Raw genomic sequence first — 16,931 nt, forward strand, 5'->3', positions numbered from 1 at the left:
GCAGCCCAGGTACACACCTACACTCAGTCTGAGATACAGAAGTGCATATTTTCTTAGTCCAGTTCACAGAGAGAACAGCCAAGGCAACTACCCAGGGACCCCAATGGCCTTCCCACACTTGGGATGCTCCACACCACTTCTGGAAGAGATCATTCCACAGCCACTTCCCAGAGAAGCATTTTGCTTGCAAACTGTTTGCTGCAATTAATGCTTCTCTCTGGTTCCATTGCACACAAGGGAGGCGCCGGGATCAGCTCGAGGAATTGGTGCCACAGCCACATGAGCAAACATCAATGCCCTCCTCATCACCACACTGAGGCTTTTCCCATCACTGTGATACCTGAGCTGGGCTGGTCAAACTGGGGGGTGTGGACCTGCCAGAGCGCCCCTGAGCAGTGTAACTTAGGAAAACTGATTAAGCAGAAGATAGAATGAAGCTCCTCATTTCACTCCCACCATAACTCACCCCAAAGGAGCTTTCTATGCTAAAAGCTCCAAGCACTGCTGTTAGAAGTTTTCAGTATCCACTCATTGGCAAGACTAAGAAAAGCAAGCACAAGCCTGATCAAAGTGACAAGCATATATTTACATGAGCTCCCTCCAAGCCAGTTTCTGAACTATCACCCTGCCCACACTCCAGCAGAACCACCTCTCCTGTGGTAAAAGACCCAGGAGAAATAAACAGCTAAGCCTCAGAACAAATACACCTTCCAAGACACCACCCATCCCCATCCCAGCTAAGGTAGCTCACAAACTACAAAACCTACCCCAGGCTCACAAATACACCTCTGGCTTAGTCAGACCTAAACGTGGTTTATGTCCCAAAAGCATATATTTAACAATTTTTGCAAGGCAGCCTAGAATTCAGTCTTTAACACACAAATTTTGCCCTAAACATTCCATCCCAATCTATTTCAAGTCAAATTATAAAAAAAAAAGGTGTCAGATCATTCCCAAAAAGTGTGAATTGGCTTGTGGTTAGACAATGCAGCAAGTGCATTAAAAAACCCCCAACACTGCCAAAGTCCTCCTGGCAGAATTGTTCTGAGCAGACAAGTCAGAGTCATGAAATACAGTGAACTGAAAAAAGCCATCAGATATGAAAGTGCTCAGAGGAAAAGAATAAGGGGTGGGAGAAAGGAGGGTGTGAAAAAGACATGGTGCTTTATGAATTTTCAGCCACATTCCATACATCTGAGGAAACAACTTGCATGCAATGTGTTGGAGAGAAATTAAAGATTAAGAAGTTTCAACTTCAACAACAGAAATGAAGCTGTTCTTTTTGGTTTGAAATACAAAGCAATCCCACGTTATCAGAAATCAGAGAGCAGGTGTACCAACAGTGGATGGAGATAAATAAAACAAGTACTTCATCACATAAATACTTCATCAAAGAACCACACAGGCACCAGTGTGTTTACAGACATATGAGAAGGGAGCATTTTTTCCACTGCTTGCTCTATTTGAGGATTTTAGTGACTTGGTATGGAATAGATTTTGCTCTGCTCATACCTTTTGATTTACTAAAACTCCAAAAACTGATTTAATGAAAAATTCCTCGCAGATCCAGCGATATGCCATTAGCAGGACTGCAGAGGAAACACTCTGCTGTGCAAATTCATCTAGACTTTCCACACTATTCCTACTGATATAGGAACCTTTCAGGCTTATAAATCCTTACCTTAATAAATTCACTGTGCTCTGAGCAGGCAGTGGAATAGAAAGGGCCGTGCTGCCTGCACTGCTGTAAAACACAGCCGTGGCAGGGCTGGCTCCCCCAGAGATGCTCTTTTCTGACTGTGAGCTGCCACCTGTCGGCCCAGGACAGAGCCCAGCTCATCCCCACCGAGCTCTGCCTTTCCCCAGGCATCTTCCAAACCCCTCCAAGCACCAGCTCCCTGCCTCCACACCTGGACAAGCAGCCAACAATCTGCTGCTCACGCTACCCATGGAGAAACAAGCCTGCTGGAACATGGACAAGATGTTTAACCCATGGATAGATGCACTAGGTCAACCCCCTGACACTAATCCTTGAGCAGAGCAACACAAAGCAACTGCCAGCTGAATCCTTCAGTGCCCATTCCCAGCCCACAGGACCGACTCCAGGTCTAGACAGAAAACATTTACTCACCCACCACTCAGATCTTAACTACTCTCAGCCCACAGCCTGGTATCACAAAGGTGGGTAGGAGCACATTTAGATCCTCACTGCAGGGCTCAGGAAAGGCAAGGCAGTCACATAAATCAAGCCAATAAAGTGCTTCTGCAGCTTTTACTGAGTGCTCGTTCCGAGCCACTCATAATTCAGACATTGGTTTTGATGTGACATAACATATGTTAACTTCTGTAATTACACATCTTTAAACAGAACACAGCTTTTTGGTTGGTTTTTTTTTCCTAATTAAACACCATAGCCAGAAATAACAGTATCAGACATGCTTTCTTAATTAATACAGCCATATATCTATCTGCAGGAGGGAAAATGTGAAAAGGAGCAATCTGAGCAGATGAATGCAAAAGGGACAGCACTATTTTCATTAATAGCACCATAAACAACACTAAATGGATTTCCTCATAGACAAGACAGGATCCAGATTAGATTTATGCAGGGAAAGATAGATGGTGTAAAAACCCATTCCCAAATGGTGCACATACCAATTAAATCTCCAGATATTTGCATAGAATGTCAGTTTTCCACAAACATGAGTGCTCCCAACATTGAAGTTACGCTCGTATCGCATTCAGCAATTAAAATAAAAAAAAATGAAGTCCTGTGTTTCCTCAAGGCCTTTTAGCTTTTAAATTTCTATGCCTCTTGTAAGAATTACTACTCACAACAGCACTCCCAAGAGCTTACTCTTGGCAAAGAGTGAAAAAGAGAAGGTGCTGAGGGAAGACAGAAAATGTGAACACAGCTCTTACCCATGTTCAAACAAGCCTCTCTGGCAGTAGCCACGGGCCTGAGGCACTAGAGCACATCAGTCCTTTATCCCATCCCTCCCCACTCATTTGGGAGGCTCTTTAAGAGCTCTGCAATACAGCAAAAGCACGAAGCCTTTAAATGAGCTCGGCAGTGCTGCCTAATCTTTGGAGCTGCAAGGTTTTAAAAAAGAATGTTAAAATCCCAATGCTCACTGCATTATATATTCAGACAGAACATGGAAACTCAACATCCTAAGACCAACACGTGACAGGGCAGACCTTAACTGGGAGAGCGTTCTGCAAGGCTCATGAAATGCAACACACAGATAATGCCTTGCACTGCTTTTTGCCCCCTGCCTGCAGCTGTAATTCCCCTTGCCCACGGCCATTTGCTCCATGGTGGCAAGAGAGGAGCCCCTGGAGACAGAAAGCTGCAGCTCCCTGCAGCAACAGCACACCTGGAGCTAGGGGAACACAGGGAACAGCACCTGCCCTCCAGGAGAGAGGAGACAGAGCTCTGGGTAAGGGCCTGCCATGCCCCTCTCCACATTCCTGAAGGAAAACTCCTCCTGAGGGAAAAGTGCTTCATTTCAGAGGATCCTCTCAAGCTCAGACCCAGGTTGCTGACAGTGGGACACCACAAACAGATGCTGACATTTAATTCCAAAGGCTGCAAAGATAATCAGAACATACCAAAGGCACTGGCTGCTCCCTGGCACTGGAGGGCAGGAGAGGCACCGAAATGTCTCAAAATCCCTCCTGTTTCCCCAACAGCCTGGGAAGGAGCTCCCTGTGCTGGATTTCAGCAAAGTACCAGTGTGATCATGGTAAACCTTCCTACCAGCACACCAGTCCCCACCATTTGCTCCTCACACAGCTCAAGGGCCTGTCTGCTGAACCCCATCCAGAACACGTCAGCTGTAACGTCAAGCTCAACAAATTCTGCAATTCAGACATTACCAGACACAGCAGATTCAATAAATTATAAGCCTTTCTGATCAGTTCAGACTTCTCTTTTACAGTGTTTTACTTTGACATGCTGTCTAGAAAAAAAAAAAAACACTTCTTAATTGTGCATTCACTGTGTCAGGCAAAGACAAATGTTGGTAACTGCACATCTTCCAGTGTAGCACAGGAAGAAGGCACCATGACAAGTTCAAAGTAGGCTACAACAGACTTGTCAGCCACACTGAGGTGAGGAAAATTCTGCAGGAGAAACCTCAGGAATGCTGCACCCTCTGCTCAGGTTTAGCAGATGGCTTTTAAAAAAGGAGTGCTCCTTAGCAGCTACTGAATCCAGCAACAGTAATAGCAGAAAAAGGGCAAAAACATAAATGGTGAGAGTTGCTAGGAAGACAGGAGGACAAAGAGAATAGAAGTGTAAGCTGAGGGAATAAGGGAGGAAAACCAAAAAATGAAAGCTGACAGACTAATATAGCCCATAAAGATCTGGAAAGTAATTACGCCTCTGAGTCAGAATCAATAAGGTTAATAAAATTCCCTCCTCTGTCCTCACTGGAATTGATGAAGACATGGAAAAAATGCAGAAAACTACTTTTCACTGAAACTAGTGCCCAAGGTTTCCTGGTTTTCTACTAGGGGGAGCATCGAGCTGGGCTGCTACTTTAACACTTTCCTCAATAACATGGTTTATGGAACAGCAGTGACTGTCAGGTTTTCTGTAAAAGGAAGGCATTGCAACAAGATTAGACCAAGCATAAGCCTTACACTGTACTGGAAATAGCCAGTGAGCCAAACTAGACCATGACAAACAAAAGATTAATCAAATGGCAAACCTAAGGGTCAGAAGGCATGTTTATCTTCATTTTTGCCCACCAGAAATAATTAAACTGAGTTCATTTTGGCATGTGGAGACACACGCAGGAATTCCAAGCAGAAGAGACATAATAGCTCTATTTGTTGATTGCTACAAATTCACAAAAGGGGAGGGGCATCCAATTTCACTCAGAGGCCCAGAAGCAGACAGGGGGAATTAGAGGAAACAAGAACCAGTGTTTGTACAACATCTCCTGATGATCATGAGGGATATAACATCACTACACCCATTTAAAAAGCTCAACAGCCTCCACACATAATCAAATTACAGGGCACACAGATTAATTTCAGCTGTAGAAATAAAAGAAGCACAGGCAGTATTCCTCCCTGGAAACAGGAAGAATATTGTGCTCACAAATTGCTGCTATTACCTGGCCAAACCATCACAGATTTGGAGAAAGCTGGGGTGGTATCATTGAAATTTAAAATGCGAGGTAAATAAGAATTAGTCAAATATTGAATGTGCTAAAAAGGGAAGTTTATATCAATTATATCCTTCTCAGAGAGAATGAGAACTCCCCAGGTGTGCCTCCCAAGTTCAGTGAAGGAGACAGCTTCAACTACAGGTTTTCAGCTGTGTCTTGTACACTTGGATTTGTTCTGTGTGAATAAGAATCAATAAATGGCATTTGAGAATAATGTGCCAGTACATGATCACCAAAGCAACAGCAGACGTTGAGACATCACAGCAGTGAATATCTGAGATGGAAATTCACAAGGGGTGTCAAAAGCCTTTGAAAACCTTGTCCATCAATTACTGGCCCAGTGCTTTAATGCAATTAACAGGAGAGAATTCCCAAGCAGACACTTCAGTGCATCGATGTGAGCCTCCAATTCAGATTGTTCTTAAGTCTTTATAGATCTAACAGAGTTTGTGATTGCTTCTTCTAAAGAGCTGGCCAGTGCAAGGTTTGAACTTCCACTTACTGCCCCTGGAGTCACCAACCTGCTGACAGACGAGCACAGTAAATTCAGAGAACCTGAATAATGTTTACCATGGATTATGGATCCCAGTTTATCATGGATTATGGATCCCCTCCTCCTTCTCCTGCACAGCAACACAGTTTGCTCCTTTAGCTATTTCCCCTCCCAGTTTATAAATTCACATGGCCAGGGAAGGACCTGCCACAGGCCCCAGGATCCTGGTTCAGCAGACACTGCAGCTCTGCCCTGCCAAAAACCACAAACTGGAGGTGCCCTGAAGGGATCTCTTACCTAACACACAAAAGCAGCCAACCCCCAGAACCAGCCCAGGCTACCAACCATGCCTGTCCTTGCCACAACTACCTCACAGTGAGTTCTGACTACATTAGCACTACCTTTTACTACCTTCCATCATCTCTGAGTTTATCATTTCAGGAATCACTTAACTCTTGGTTCTGAAAACGTAAGTACATGCAAAAGTCAGCTTGTGGAAGCTTTTCCCAGCTCAGGTTCAAAAGATTAAGAATTCCATGCAGAGCTTGAGCTCCTTGTCCATCATGTGTCATGAATACCCTTGTACCTCTGAAAATCCTTTAGAGCTGATGGAAGTGTTCAATTTGCAGGGAAAGAAAACAGTGTTGCTAAGGAACTGCAAAGGAAAAAAGGCCAGAGTGTGGTAGCCTGAAATGAAATTATTTAAATTAATTGGCCGTTGATATGTTGGGTATTTGGCACATTATCAGCAATTCAGCAGGCTTTGTTTTAAACTTGGGCAGAAAGAACAGTCAGAACATGATTGTACACTTAATTTAGGGATTAGCTCCATTCTCTCTTCTCACACAACAGACCCTCTTCATCTTGATGGATTTCAGACAAAATTTTAAAAGCAAATCACATGAATATCAGTTTGAACTAAAGCTATGCCTACTGTTATATGTTACTGCATATAACAGTATGTTATATGCATACTGTGTCTATGTTACTGAGACTTCTTTCCTTTTAAATGAAGACAAAGGGTTCTCTCCAAATTTATTCTCACTGGTAGACCAACAGATGTACTTTTCCAGCAAGTACTGGCTTTTACACTTTGCTCATTTTGGCAGAGATCTCAGCCATGCACAGAACCAAATGTATTTCATGGATTTTTGTTTTGCAACATTTTCACTTCAGGAAAATTGTTTGTAATCATTAAAGATTTCATTCAGTGGAAGATTTTTCAAGTTCTCAACTGAGAATTTCAATTTCAATTGTTTTAAAGAGCATTCCCTTCCCTTTCTCCTATTTTTTGAGACAGATCTTTCCTGAGTGAAGGTTTTTATCTCTTCTTTTACCTTTTTCCTTCACTTTACTGAAATAGAAGAGAGTTAAGACTGCAGAGACTGCACATCTGGTGTGTTAACTTACAAGATGTCAGGTAGCAAAGTGACAACCTCACCCTCCCCCTCTCTTACTGAGATTTTGGGGTTTTATTGCTGAACACTGGCTGATGAGCAGGCTTTGCCACATGAATAAAAATAACAAAAAATAACCAAATAACAACAGCCAGCAAATACCAATATCTAACAGCAATAAAACTTAACACTTTTATGAAACAAACAAACAGCAGGTTTTCATGAGTGGTTTCCAAGGAGCTGATTCACTGACCAAAATGAGGTGTGTGACCCACCACTGCCTCCTTGCATCCTTGCCAGTGCACTCCTAGATCTTCATTTGCTTTGCACCTAAAGGCTGAATTTATTGTTGCTTTAACTTTCTTGTGATGGAGAATCACAAAACCCACTAGTTATGCTGTAACTATATTCTTTTTTTCCCCCTTGTAAATATCTATTTTTATTGGAGCATGAAAACTGCTGGATGAACACCATACAATAAATGTTTCCATTAATACAATGAGCTTTACATACACAAGCTAACTCCAACTTCCAGTCTATACAATTTTTCTCTGGTCTATTAAAAAAAATATTCAGACTCTCAAGCCTTTCCAAACACTGTTTGGGACAGTTATGGAGTAAAAACATTTAATATGCATCCCATGCTTTTTGAAAAACATGAGTACAGCAGGTGAGAATTGCAGTGAAAGACACACCAGTATGTGTGGCCATGAGAGATAACATTGTATTACCATAGTTCTTTCATCCCTTTTTGGGAATTGCAAAACTTGAAGCCTTCAGAGAAAATAACACAGGTGCTGCCCCACTCCCTGAATTCATGTCACATTTCACTTGTCACTCTTTTGCAACAGAAATAAAATTTTTTAACAAAAAAAAAAAAAAAAAAAACCTGCTACTTCAGATGAAAAACAAGAAAAAGGTAAAAGAGAAGTTGAAAGTAAAAAGTTGTCCAGCAGTGTGTTTTTTCTGAAATCTCAAGGCACCCTTCACATAAGTAGATGGCACTGCCACTCACAGCTCAGCCTCTTGTGCTCCCTCTTCTGTGCAGCAAATAATTGTAGTGCAGCAAGAGTGGTCCCTTTCCTCAAAATAATTCTTGTAATGTTGTTACAAAAAGGATTCTTTCCCTTGAACTGTTTTCCATTTGTACAAGTGTTTTCCTTCTGAAGACACTGTTTTTATATTGCAGCTTTCCTGCTTTGCTGGCCCCTAAAAAGGTTCCAGAAAAACAGGGGAAAGACATATATAGGTTCAAGAAAGACCACACACCTTAGACACCACAAGATAATCAGCAGGTAGGGCTTCTGACCTACAAAGTCCTTTGCCAAAAAACTAAGAAATTCTGTGAGCCTGTCATCTTGAAGCAGACTGAGCGGTAATTAGTGTCTGACTAGATGATGGCTACTTCTGAACACTTTCTATGTACTAACAGCTTTTACTAACAGAAAAAACAACATACTTTAGTGTGTTCTCAAAGGTCATTAGTTACCTCAAGGGCAGGAGCTGCCATTTGAGACCTTGTTGTTTGCAAAAAGTATTATTTGCCTTACCTGCTCTACCCAACAGTGCCAACACAGCCAGCATTCACTGCTAACCTGTTTGCCTGCCCTGCAGAACCACTCACAGCTCAGTGTGGGAGCCCAAGACCCAGAAGCAGAGGGACTGAAGAGATTCACTTACCTCCACAGTGGCCTCACCCACACTGGAAATAGAAATCAGGGAATTCAGGCAGGGGAGGGAGTTTGATAAAGAGAAAGCACTGTGGTGGTGTTAAAAGGGGTCCCAGGACGAGGGAAGAGAGAAGAATGTTGACTCCATGTTTCAGAAGGCTGATTTATTATTTTATGATATATATTGTATTAAAAGAAAATGATATACTAAAACTATACTAAAAGAACAGAAGAAAGGATTTCATCAGAAAGCTAGAAAGGAAAGGAATGGAATGATAATAAAATCTTGTGACTGACCAGAGAGTCTGAGACAGCTGGACTTTATTGGCCATTAATTAAAAACAACCACATGGACCAATCAAAGATGCACCTGTTGCATTCCACAGCAGCAGATAATCATTGTGTTTCTTTTTCTTCTTCCTGAGGCTTCTCAGGAGATAAAGCCCTGGGAAAGGGATTTTTCATAAAACGTGCCTGTGACAAAGAACCCCTAAGCTTTGCACACAGAAAGCTTAGAGAAGGGAAAGGAAACAAACTTTTTTGAAGCTGCAGTCACTTACCTGCCAAGGCACCAGGCCAGCACCCATGACACCCCGCTGGTGACACAGCCGCTGTCCCAGGTGACTCGTGCACAGGGTGGGGGGAGGACACAGCATGCTCACCGTGCACACAGAGGTGTGGTCCCCAGTCTGCACTCTGTTGAGGGCCAGCAGCCGCTGCAGGAGGCCGGGGCAGTGCAGCAGCCAGGAGAAGGCCAGCAGCAGCTCCCGGCTGCCCGCGGAGCCGTCGGCCGGCAGCCGCCGGAGCTGGGGCCGCCTGTAGCCGTGGTACCACAGGGCCCACTGCACAAACCTCACCTGGGCACCTGCAACAGCAAAACACCACAGGGTGACACCCTGCAGCACTGCAGGCACCCACCCGGCCCCACAGTGCTGCCTCCTCGGAGGGCAGCACCTTCACCCAGCCTCAGGAGGGCAGCGGGGACTTGGTCTTTATCAAGGGTCATTGTAGCCTTGAGCTGGAGATAGAAATGGGCTGGATGAGATGCTTGGGGTTTTGTGTAGAATGGCTGAATCTTTATTGTACATAGCTTACTTTTATATGGTGTTAGAAGTACCCTGTTTGAATTTAATTGGATAGCAAATTACTGAAACTCAGTTGATTGGTTGGTAATGGCTAATGTACATGTTGATAAAACTTTTTTCTTTCCAGATAGTTTATATTTTTTCTTTATGGACTCACAGGATAGACTTTTTATTTTTGTAGCTGTGAACTCTTTTCTCATAAGAATAGATTGTACATACATACATACAGTACATAAACTGATTTTTATTTTTATAATTTTTTTCCTCAGGTTAGTTTAGCCAGAATAGTAAGGTTTGAACCATGTTTTATAAGGCTTTCCTTTTATAAGGTTTTATCTATAAGCAACAATCAGCAACTGGTGAAGGACAGGAGGGAAAGGATAAAAGCCTTCGTTATACTGCCCCATTCTGATTGCAGGAACTGCTGCTCAGGGAAAAGAAGAAATTCAAAGTTGGGATCAAGACCCGTAATGGCCTCCTGGAAATTAACAAAGGCAACAAAGGCAACTAGCCACCCCCACTCCAATTCACCTATTCATTTTTTATGAGTCACCAAGCATGCTATGAATTAGTAAACACTCAGAACCACTCTACTCCTGAGCTAAACTGGAATTTAGAGATAGGAGCTTCACAGCCTGCTGCAAATCTCTGAGCACCAGAGAGGAGAGATAATGCAGCACAGCACATGGGCTATTAAATTCTCAGGAATGCTCTGATCCATATTCCTTCACACCAGCAAATGTTACCTGACAGCTACAAGACAGGCACAGCAGGGCTGTAAAGTACTGAGGAAACATAGAGAAAGTTATTATTAAGAAAGGTTCTGCCCAATAAACCTTGGCTCTGTACTAAGGCAAAAACAGAATAAAGAACATAATTAGGGGGACAATGAAAACAACATGTACTGGCTAAGAACCAAGAGCTGTAAAAGGAAGACCTGCTCAAAAAGTTTCTGAAGTTCTCTGAGGGCTACAAGAAGCAAGTGATTAAGGAAGATTCAACCAGTGCAAGACATCTAGACTTCCCACTGGGATGCAGCTTGCACAAAGAAACCAAGGCACTGCAGTGGGGGGAGAGGAAAAGCCTTGCATCAATGACAAGTACCCAGCAGACAAGAACCAGAGGGCAGGAACAAACAGTGGTTTCACATGAGGGCTCTGTGCTAAACAGCTGCTGTTCAAACAACTCAAAATGACACTCAGACAACGTGACAGTGACAGAAAACTTGGTGCTGATGTGATATTTGTAGTAAAGAATGCAGGCAGATCATGAAGGACTGCAGAACCTTGAGCCCAAGCTTTAAAAAGACAGATAAAAGTATTTTTAGAAAAAATGAAAAATTATGTGCACAAAGAAAGGAATGTTCCTAACTGTACTGACTTACAACATGAGACTGGACCTGGAAGTGCTCTGTGGGCTCAGGAACACCATCTCAGATGATAAGGATTTTAATGACAGTATCACAATTGGTTCTGACAGGCATCCAAAGGCAAACTCAGTGTGAGAAACCTAGCAAGGACACTGAACAGAACACAAGTACCCACTGTGACCCTGTGATTATTTCTTCTCTCCCATTAAGGCTACAGAAAATTTGGAAAGAAATGAAGAGAAAGGACAAGTACAACCACAAGAACAGAACAGCTGCACTGTAAGAAGCGATGAAGTAGGCCAAGAAGAGCAAGAATGGATATGACAAAACTCTTCAAAATCCTGAGTGCTGTGCAATTGGTGAAGAGTGGATGATTTGTTTGCACAACACTCAACACAAGAACTGTGAGCCAACAAAGTTAGCAAGCATGTGAGTCAAAACATGATAAAAGAGATGCTCTTCACACACGCAGCAAAATTCTGAAATTGCTCACTGTGGGACTCTATGGACTCCTAAGAGTCACTCAGGCTCAAGGAGAAACTGGATTCACAGAACAGCAGTTCATGGAAACTTATGAAACACAAACATATCCTCTCTGGATTGCAAAGTGTGAGATGGAAACTGCTGGAGGCTGAAGGAGTATCCCCCATGCCATGAAAGCATCCTTCCAGATTTGCTCTTTTCTTTCCCTTTGACAGCTGTCACAGCTGGGTGGAGCTAGAGGAATCTACAATTTATGCAGTTCAGGCATTCCTACAAAGACCTAAATCACTCCATTTGCCCTTTCCACAGACCCTGTAAATGGAACAAGCAGCTTCCCTTCCCCATGTCAGGGTGGCAGAGATGCCTATGGCTTGCTAAAAATCTTACTGGAGATGTGCTCTCCAATCCTTCAAGCACAAGAGGAGCACGGAGATACTTCAGATTTTATTTTGATCACTTGTGAACATTCCTACATGAGCAGGGTTTTCATGACATCCTTTCCTTTTCTGTGTGCATTTGTCAAGAAAGGAGCTGCCATAACAGATAAAGGAAGAAATCCTCCAAAAGGAAGGATGGTCAGTACATGCTTTCCTCCTTTTTCAAAGCAAATAAGCATCACATGCTGCCATCTGCAGTTCAAGGAGCTCCTTAAAAAATCACATATCAAAGTGGAGGAAAGGAGAGCAGGTCAGGTGGTTTTTATTTTCTTTTATTACTGTTTCCCTGCTCTGATATATCACTCAGGCCAGACCCACCAAGGCAATTCACCACCTGAATTTCAGTGTTCTTCTGGTCCTTTATCTCCCTCTGCAACACACTGCTGTCACAGGAGAGGGTGCAGCTGGTGTGCCAGGCAGGAGCTGGGAGTGAGCAGTCAAGGCATGGATCTGGAGCTCAAGGAGCCTTCCTGTGACCTTAGAGAAGTCCCTTAGTCTTCCCCATCTCCAGAGTGCTCAAGTTAAACTGCAAAAGTATAAATGGCAACAAAAGTATAAATGGCAGTTATGTGAGCACCCAGGACCAAGATGGATTCTTCCATAATGTGCAACCAAGAGAGAGGAAAAAACATCACTCAGGTAGAAGAGACACACCAGACACCTCTCTGACATCTTCTTATGGCACTAGGATTGGGAAATTTATATTGAAAGACCTTCACAAGGCTCCCAACTAATCCCCTTCTCCACAGATATTATTTATAAAACTATATTCAGCATGTAAGACCAAGCTGGGGATGAACCTCAGGGTTCAGCTCACTTAAAACTATACTCTTCCACTCCTGACAAATATTTTCAGTGATTTACAAGATGATATTCAAATAAGAGCTATGCACTAGGCAGGCAGGCTAAAATGGAAAGGAACTACAAACCAAGTACAAGCACAGGCACAGACTTCATGCACTCAGACAAGGAACACCTGCATAGGTAGTGGTATTATGGGAAACTACAGCTTCAGAAAAACATTTTCTGCTACTTTTGTCAAACAAACAAAAATCTATTGCAGCTCCACACCTCTTTCCCATGCCATAAAAACCGAAAAGCAATCCCAGAAAATAAATGTGTCCTCCAACTATCCAAATGCATATTGCACTGCTACCTGGTGTGGCTGTCAGGTTGTTAACCAAGTCCATCAGCCTCTGTTAAGAACAAGCAGCATTGAAACCACTAATCATGACTCCATCAGCAAGGTTATGCCCAGAGTATTCACACAGCTTACTCTGACTCTCCACTGTCCAGGGGCCCACTGCTGTGACATGTTTAAGGGGCTGGGTTTTACAGCAAGTTTACACCAAAGTTTACAGTTTTCACCGTGGGAAGAAAAAATTCTCACAGAACAAGAAACCAGGAGGCAGCAGCAGCAGAATTTTATAACCACTGACTGGTAGGCTTCAGTGGGATTCCTGAAGTGGCCAAAGATCAGCGTTTCCTTTTGAAAAATAAAGGATACAAGATCACTGGAGAATGGCTTCTCTTTTCCAGAAAGCTGTTTCTATGCTCACAGTAACCCCTAGACCAAAGGAGTCTTCACAGCCTTCCTCTGGGATCTGGCAACTGCTGCCCTCCTTATTTTAACCAAGGTAATTAAGAGGTTGTACAAAAGAGCAAAGAAAAGCAAAGCTTGATCTGTGGACTAAGGCACTAGACTTGGATTAGAGGAACCTGTTTCAATTCTCTGTTGTGTAACAGGATCCTACACAAACCTGAGAAAGTTATTTAGTGCCTATGCCCAAGGCTTATTTCATTTGCATTAAATACACAAGAGACCAGAGCTGGGGCAGAGAAGAAAAGCAGTAAAATATCGATTGTGTTCAGAGCAGACAACTCATTCACTTGCCAAGCAAAAGTAATTAGTGTCATTTGAAAAACAGTACAGCTCTCCAGCCTGAATTTCAGCTTTAATCACCAAGTTGTGACTAAAAAGGTTTCTCAGAAATCAGCAGAGCAGCTCTCAGCAGAACCACACACTGGTACCTCACAATGTACCAGCTGAGGCTGTGTTTGCTGTCCCCAGAGCCAGGAACCTGCCACATGCACTTGGAAATTCTGTCCCCAGATGCTGCAGGCAATCAGTATGGGAGCAGCCAGGACCCAATAAGGTTGCAATGTGCAGGACCACATCCACGATGCTGTGGGAGACAGTCAATAAACAGACTTGCCATACACAGCAGACTGTGGATGAGTGGAAAAATAAAGACAGCCAAATGAAAAATAGCAGTCCTGCGAGTAACAGGACTTCCTGCTGAGCTACCAGCTGAACTATGCTGGTGGTTTTGCTCTGCATTCCACAGTGCTGAACCTTTCTTAATTCCATTTACAGAGCCACCAGGCTCACAGCCAACCAGGGGCTCATGCAGTGCTGTTTAGGGTGTTTTGCTTCCAAGGGCACAAGTGAATATTAAATGGAATTGGTATGAGGAGACCTTGATTCATCACAATACAATTCTCATACAATGAAAAGGCCCTAGATAGACATGTTTCGAGAGAGAAGGTGGGGAGTAGTGGTACATTTAAGAAGTAAATAGTGTTTCTGCTGTTTTGAGAAGCCAATCTGCATTCAGCTCCTCTCTGGAGCAGTGGCCTTGTCCTTAAAGACATTATTCACAGTCCCCCTAAAGTAATCACACACAGTCCATTTCTTGTTTTGTCTAGAACTTCAATCCAAAACACTGCCTTCATGGTTCTCACGTCGCACTTCCTGGCTCTGACACAGGACTGGATAGAAAATGACCAACAGAATCATGGTATGAATGGGAAAAGAAGGAAAACACCAAATCTACTTCTGTCTTTGCAGATACTGAGAATGCAAATGCATAACATCACTGCAGAGATTTACCTGAAATAAAATGTCACAGGGATGCAAGAGCCCGTGGAATATCCCAGTTTCCAGGACAAAGAGTAGCAAACCTGCCTCACAGCACGTTTCCTCATCACTAAACCTGAGGCCTGGTAAGTTGGTGGCACAGGTGTGCAACACACAGCACTCACTACAGGGAGAAAGGAGCCAAAGGTGCTACAAAACCAGTCCCAGGACAGATGGAAACTGCAGTCAGCCAGAATGGTGTTATTTACCTATGGCATCAGACTCTGTCCAGCTGCCCCCGTGGATCTGCTTCAGAAGCACATAGAGCAGCTTCCAGAAGTCTAGGCTCTGCAAAAGAGAGGGGTGGAAGGGGAGATCAGAGGGAAAAATATCTGCCATATTAATTATTTAGTCTTAATTAGGCAATTAAGCCCATATCTGAACATCACACATGGAACAGCACATCTGCTGACCCAGCCAGCACCATCTGATCAGGCAGGTTCATGTATGTCAATGCTCCTGTTCATGTTATGTTCACGTTCCTGCCTGGTGAACACAGCATCTATAGAAAGGAGCACCCAGAAAGAAAACGGCTAATGTTGTACAGCAACACTCAGCACTCCTACAGAGAGACCCATGTGTGGAGCAGTCCAAAATCTGCTCTGATACAGCCACATATGGCCCAGCTCAGCCACAGTCAAACAGGCACCTGAACACATCCGACCAGCGCCAAACTCACAGAGGCACGACAGAATGAGCTGGAACAGGGAATGGTTTCTTGGCTGCACAAGGACAGCATGCTGACAAACTCAAACAGTGATTCTTACGGCTGGAATCTCAGTCAACACTCGTAAAACCCTTAAAATAGCCGAGGAAGGGAGGTACCCTGTGTGCAAGCTGGCAGCCTCGGAGGCAAAGCAGCCAGACCCCAGCTGGGTACGGCAAAGGGCAGCAACCCCAGGCGACACCGAGGAGGTGTCGCAGATCAGGGTGAAACACCAAGTTACAGCCACAGTGAGACACAGCCCTTCCCAGAGCGGCGAGTTTGCTGAGATTCCCTAACACGTGTGAGCTGGGCGGACAGCGAGCCGGGGCCACAGCGAGCCGGGGTCACACCGCGGCCCCTCACGCAGGGCCTGTCCGAGGCTCAGTGCCCGTGGCGCTGCCATGCAGAGCCGAGTGTGTCCCCGGGCCCCGCCGCACTCGGGTGTCCCGCTGGTCCCCGCTGCCCCGTGCCCCGCAGGGTCTCCGGGCGGAGCGGCCGGCGCTCACCGCCTGCGGCCGGTCGAACCTGGCGCGGCGCAGGGTGTCGGGGGCGGGCCGGGCGTGGGGCGGCAGGGCCCGGCACAGCGCCCCGACGGCGGCAGACAGCGCCGGGCCCCGCTGCCGCTGCTGCTCCCGGGGCTGCACCCGGGGCTGCTCCCGCTGCCGCCCGCGCATCACGCCGTTCCCGCCGCCCCGGGCTCCAGCGGGAGCGCCCTTCCGGGCCGCCCGCCCGCGGCAGCGCCCCCTGGCCGCGGGGAGGGGGCACTGCGGGCGCGCCAGCCCTGCCTCTCGCCCTGGATGCACCTCCCTGCATCTCCCTGGGTGTGTCTGCATCTCCCGGGATGTGTCTGCAACTCCCTGCATCTCCCTGGGTGTGTCTGCATCTCCCTGGATGTGTCTGCAATTCCCTGCATGTCTCTGCATCTCCCTGGATCTCTCTGCATCATCCTCCGTCTCCTTGGGTGTCCCTGCATGTCTCTACATGTCCCTGCATCACCCTGCATGTCCCTGCATCGCCCTGGATGTCTCTGCATGTCCCTGCACCGCCCTGCATCTCCCTGGATGTCTCTGCATCTCCCTGCATGTCCCTGCATCATCCTCCATCTCCTTGGATGTCCCTGCATGTCCCTGCATCATCCTCCATCTCCTTGGATGTCCCTGCAACTCTTTGCATGTCCCTGCATTGCCC

The 16,931-nt window shown here is 45.0% G+C and overlaps 1 protein-coding gene across 1 annotated transcript in view; it reads right to left on the minus strand.

Annotated features, from left to right (window-relative positions):
• TEDC1 (tubulin epsilon and delta complex 1) overlaps positions 1 to 16,417 on the minus strand; it is a 72,038-nt gene extending 55,621 nt beyond the window's left edge. The window contains exons 1-3 of the mRNA XM_064719665.1: positions 16,250 to 16,417; positions 15,247 to 15,325; positions 9,406 to 9,608 (exon numbers count right to left, since the gene is read on the minus strand). Coding sequence (XP_064575735.1) covers positions 9,406 to 9,608; positions 15,247 to 15,325; positions 16,250 to 16,417 — 450 coding nt within the window. The remainder of the gene's footprint in view (positions 1 to 9,405; positions 9,609 to 15,246; positions 15,326 to 16,249) is intronic.
• Between the last annotated feature and the right edge of the window lie 514 nt (positions 16,418 to 16,931).

This window comes from Zonotrichia leucophrys, chromosome 8, assembly GCF_028769735.1.
Source record: "Zonotrichia leucophrys gambelii isolate GWCS_2022_RI chromosome 8, RI_Zleu_2.0, whole genome shotgun sequence".
NCBI lineage: Eukaryota > Metazoa > Chordata > Aves > Passeriformes > Passerellidae > Zonotrichia > Zonotrichia leucophrys.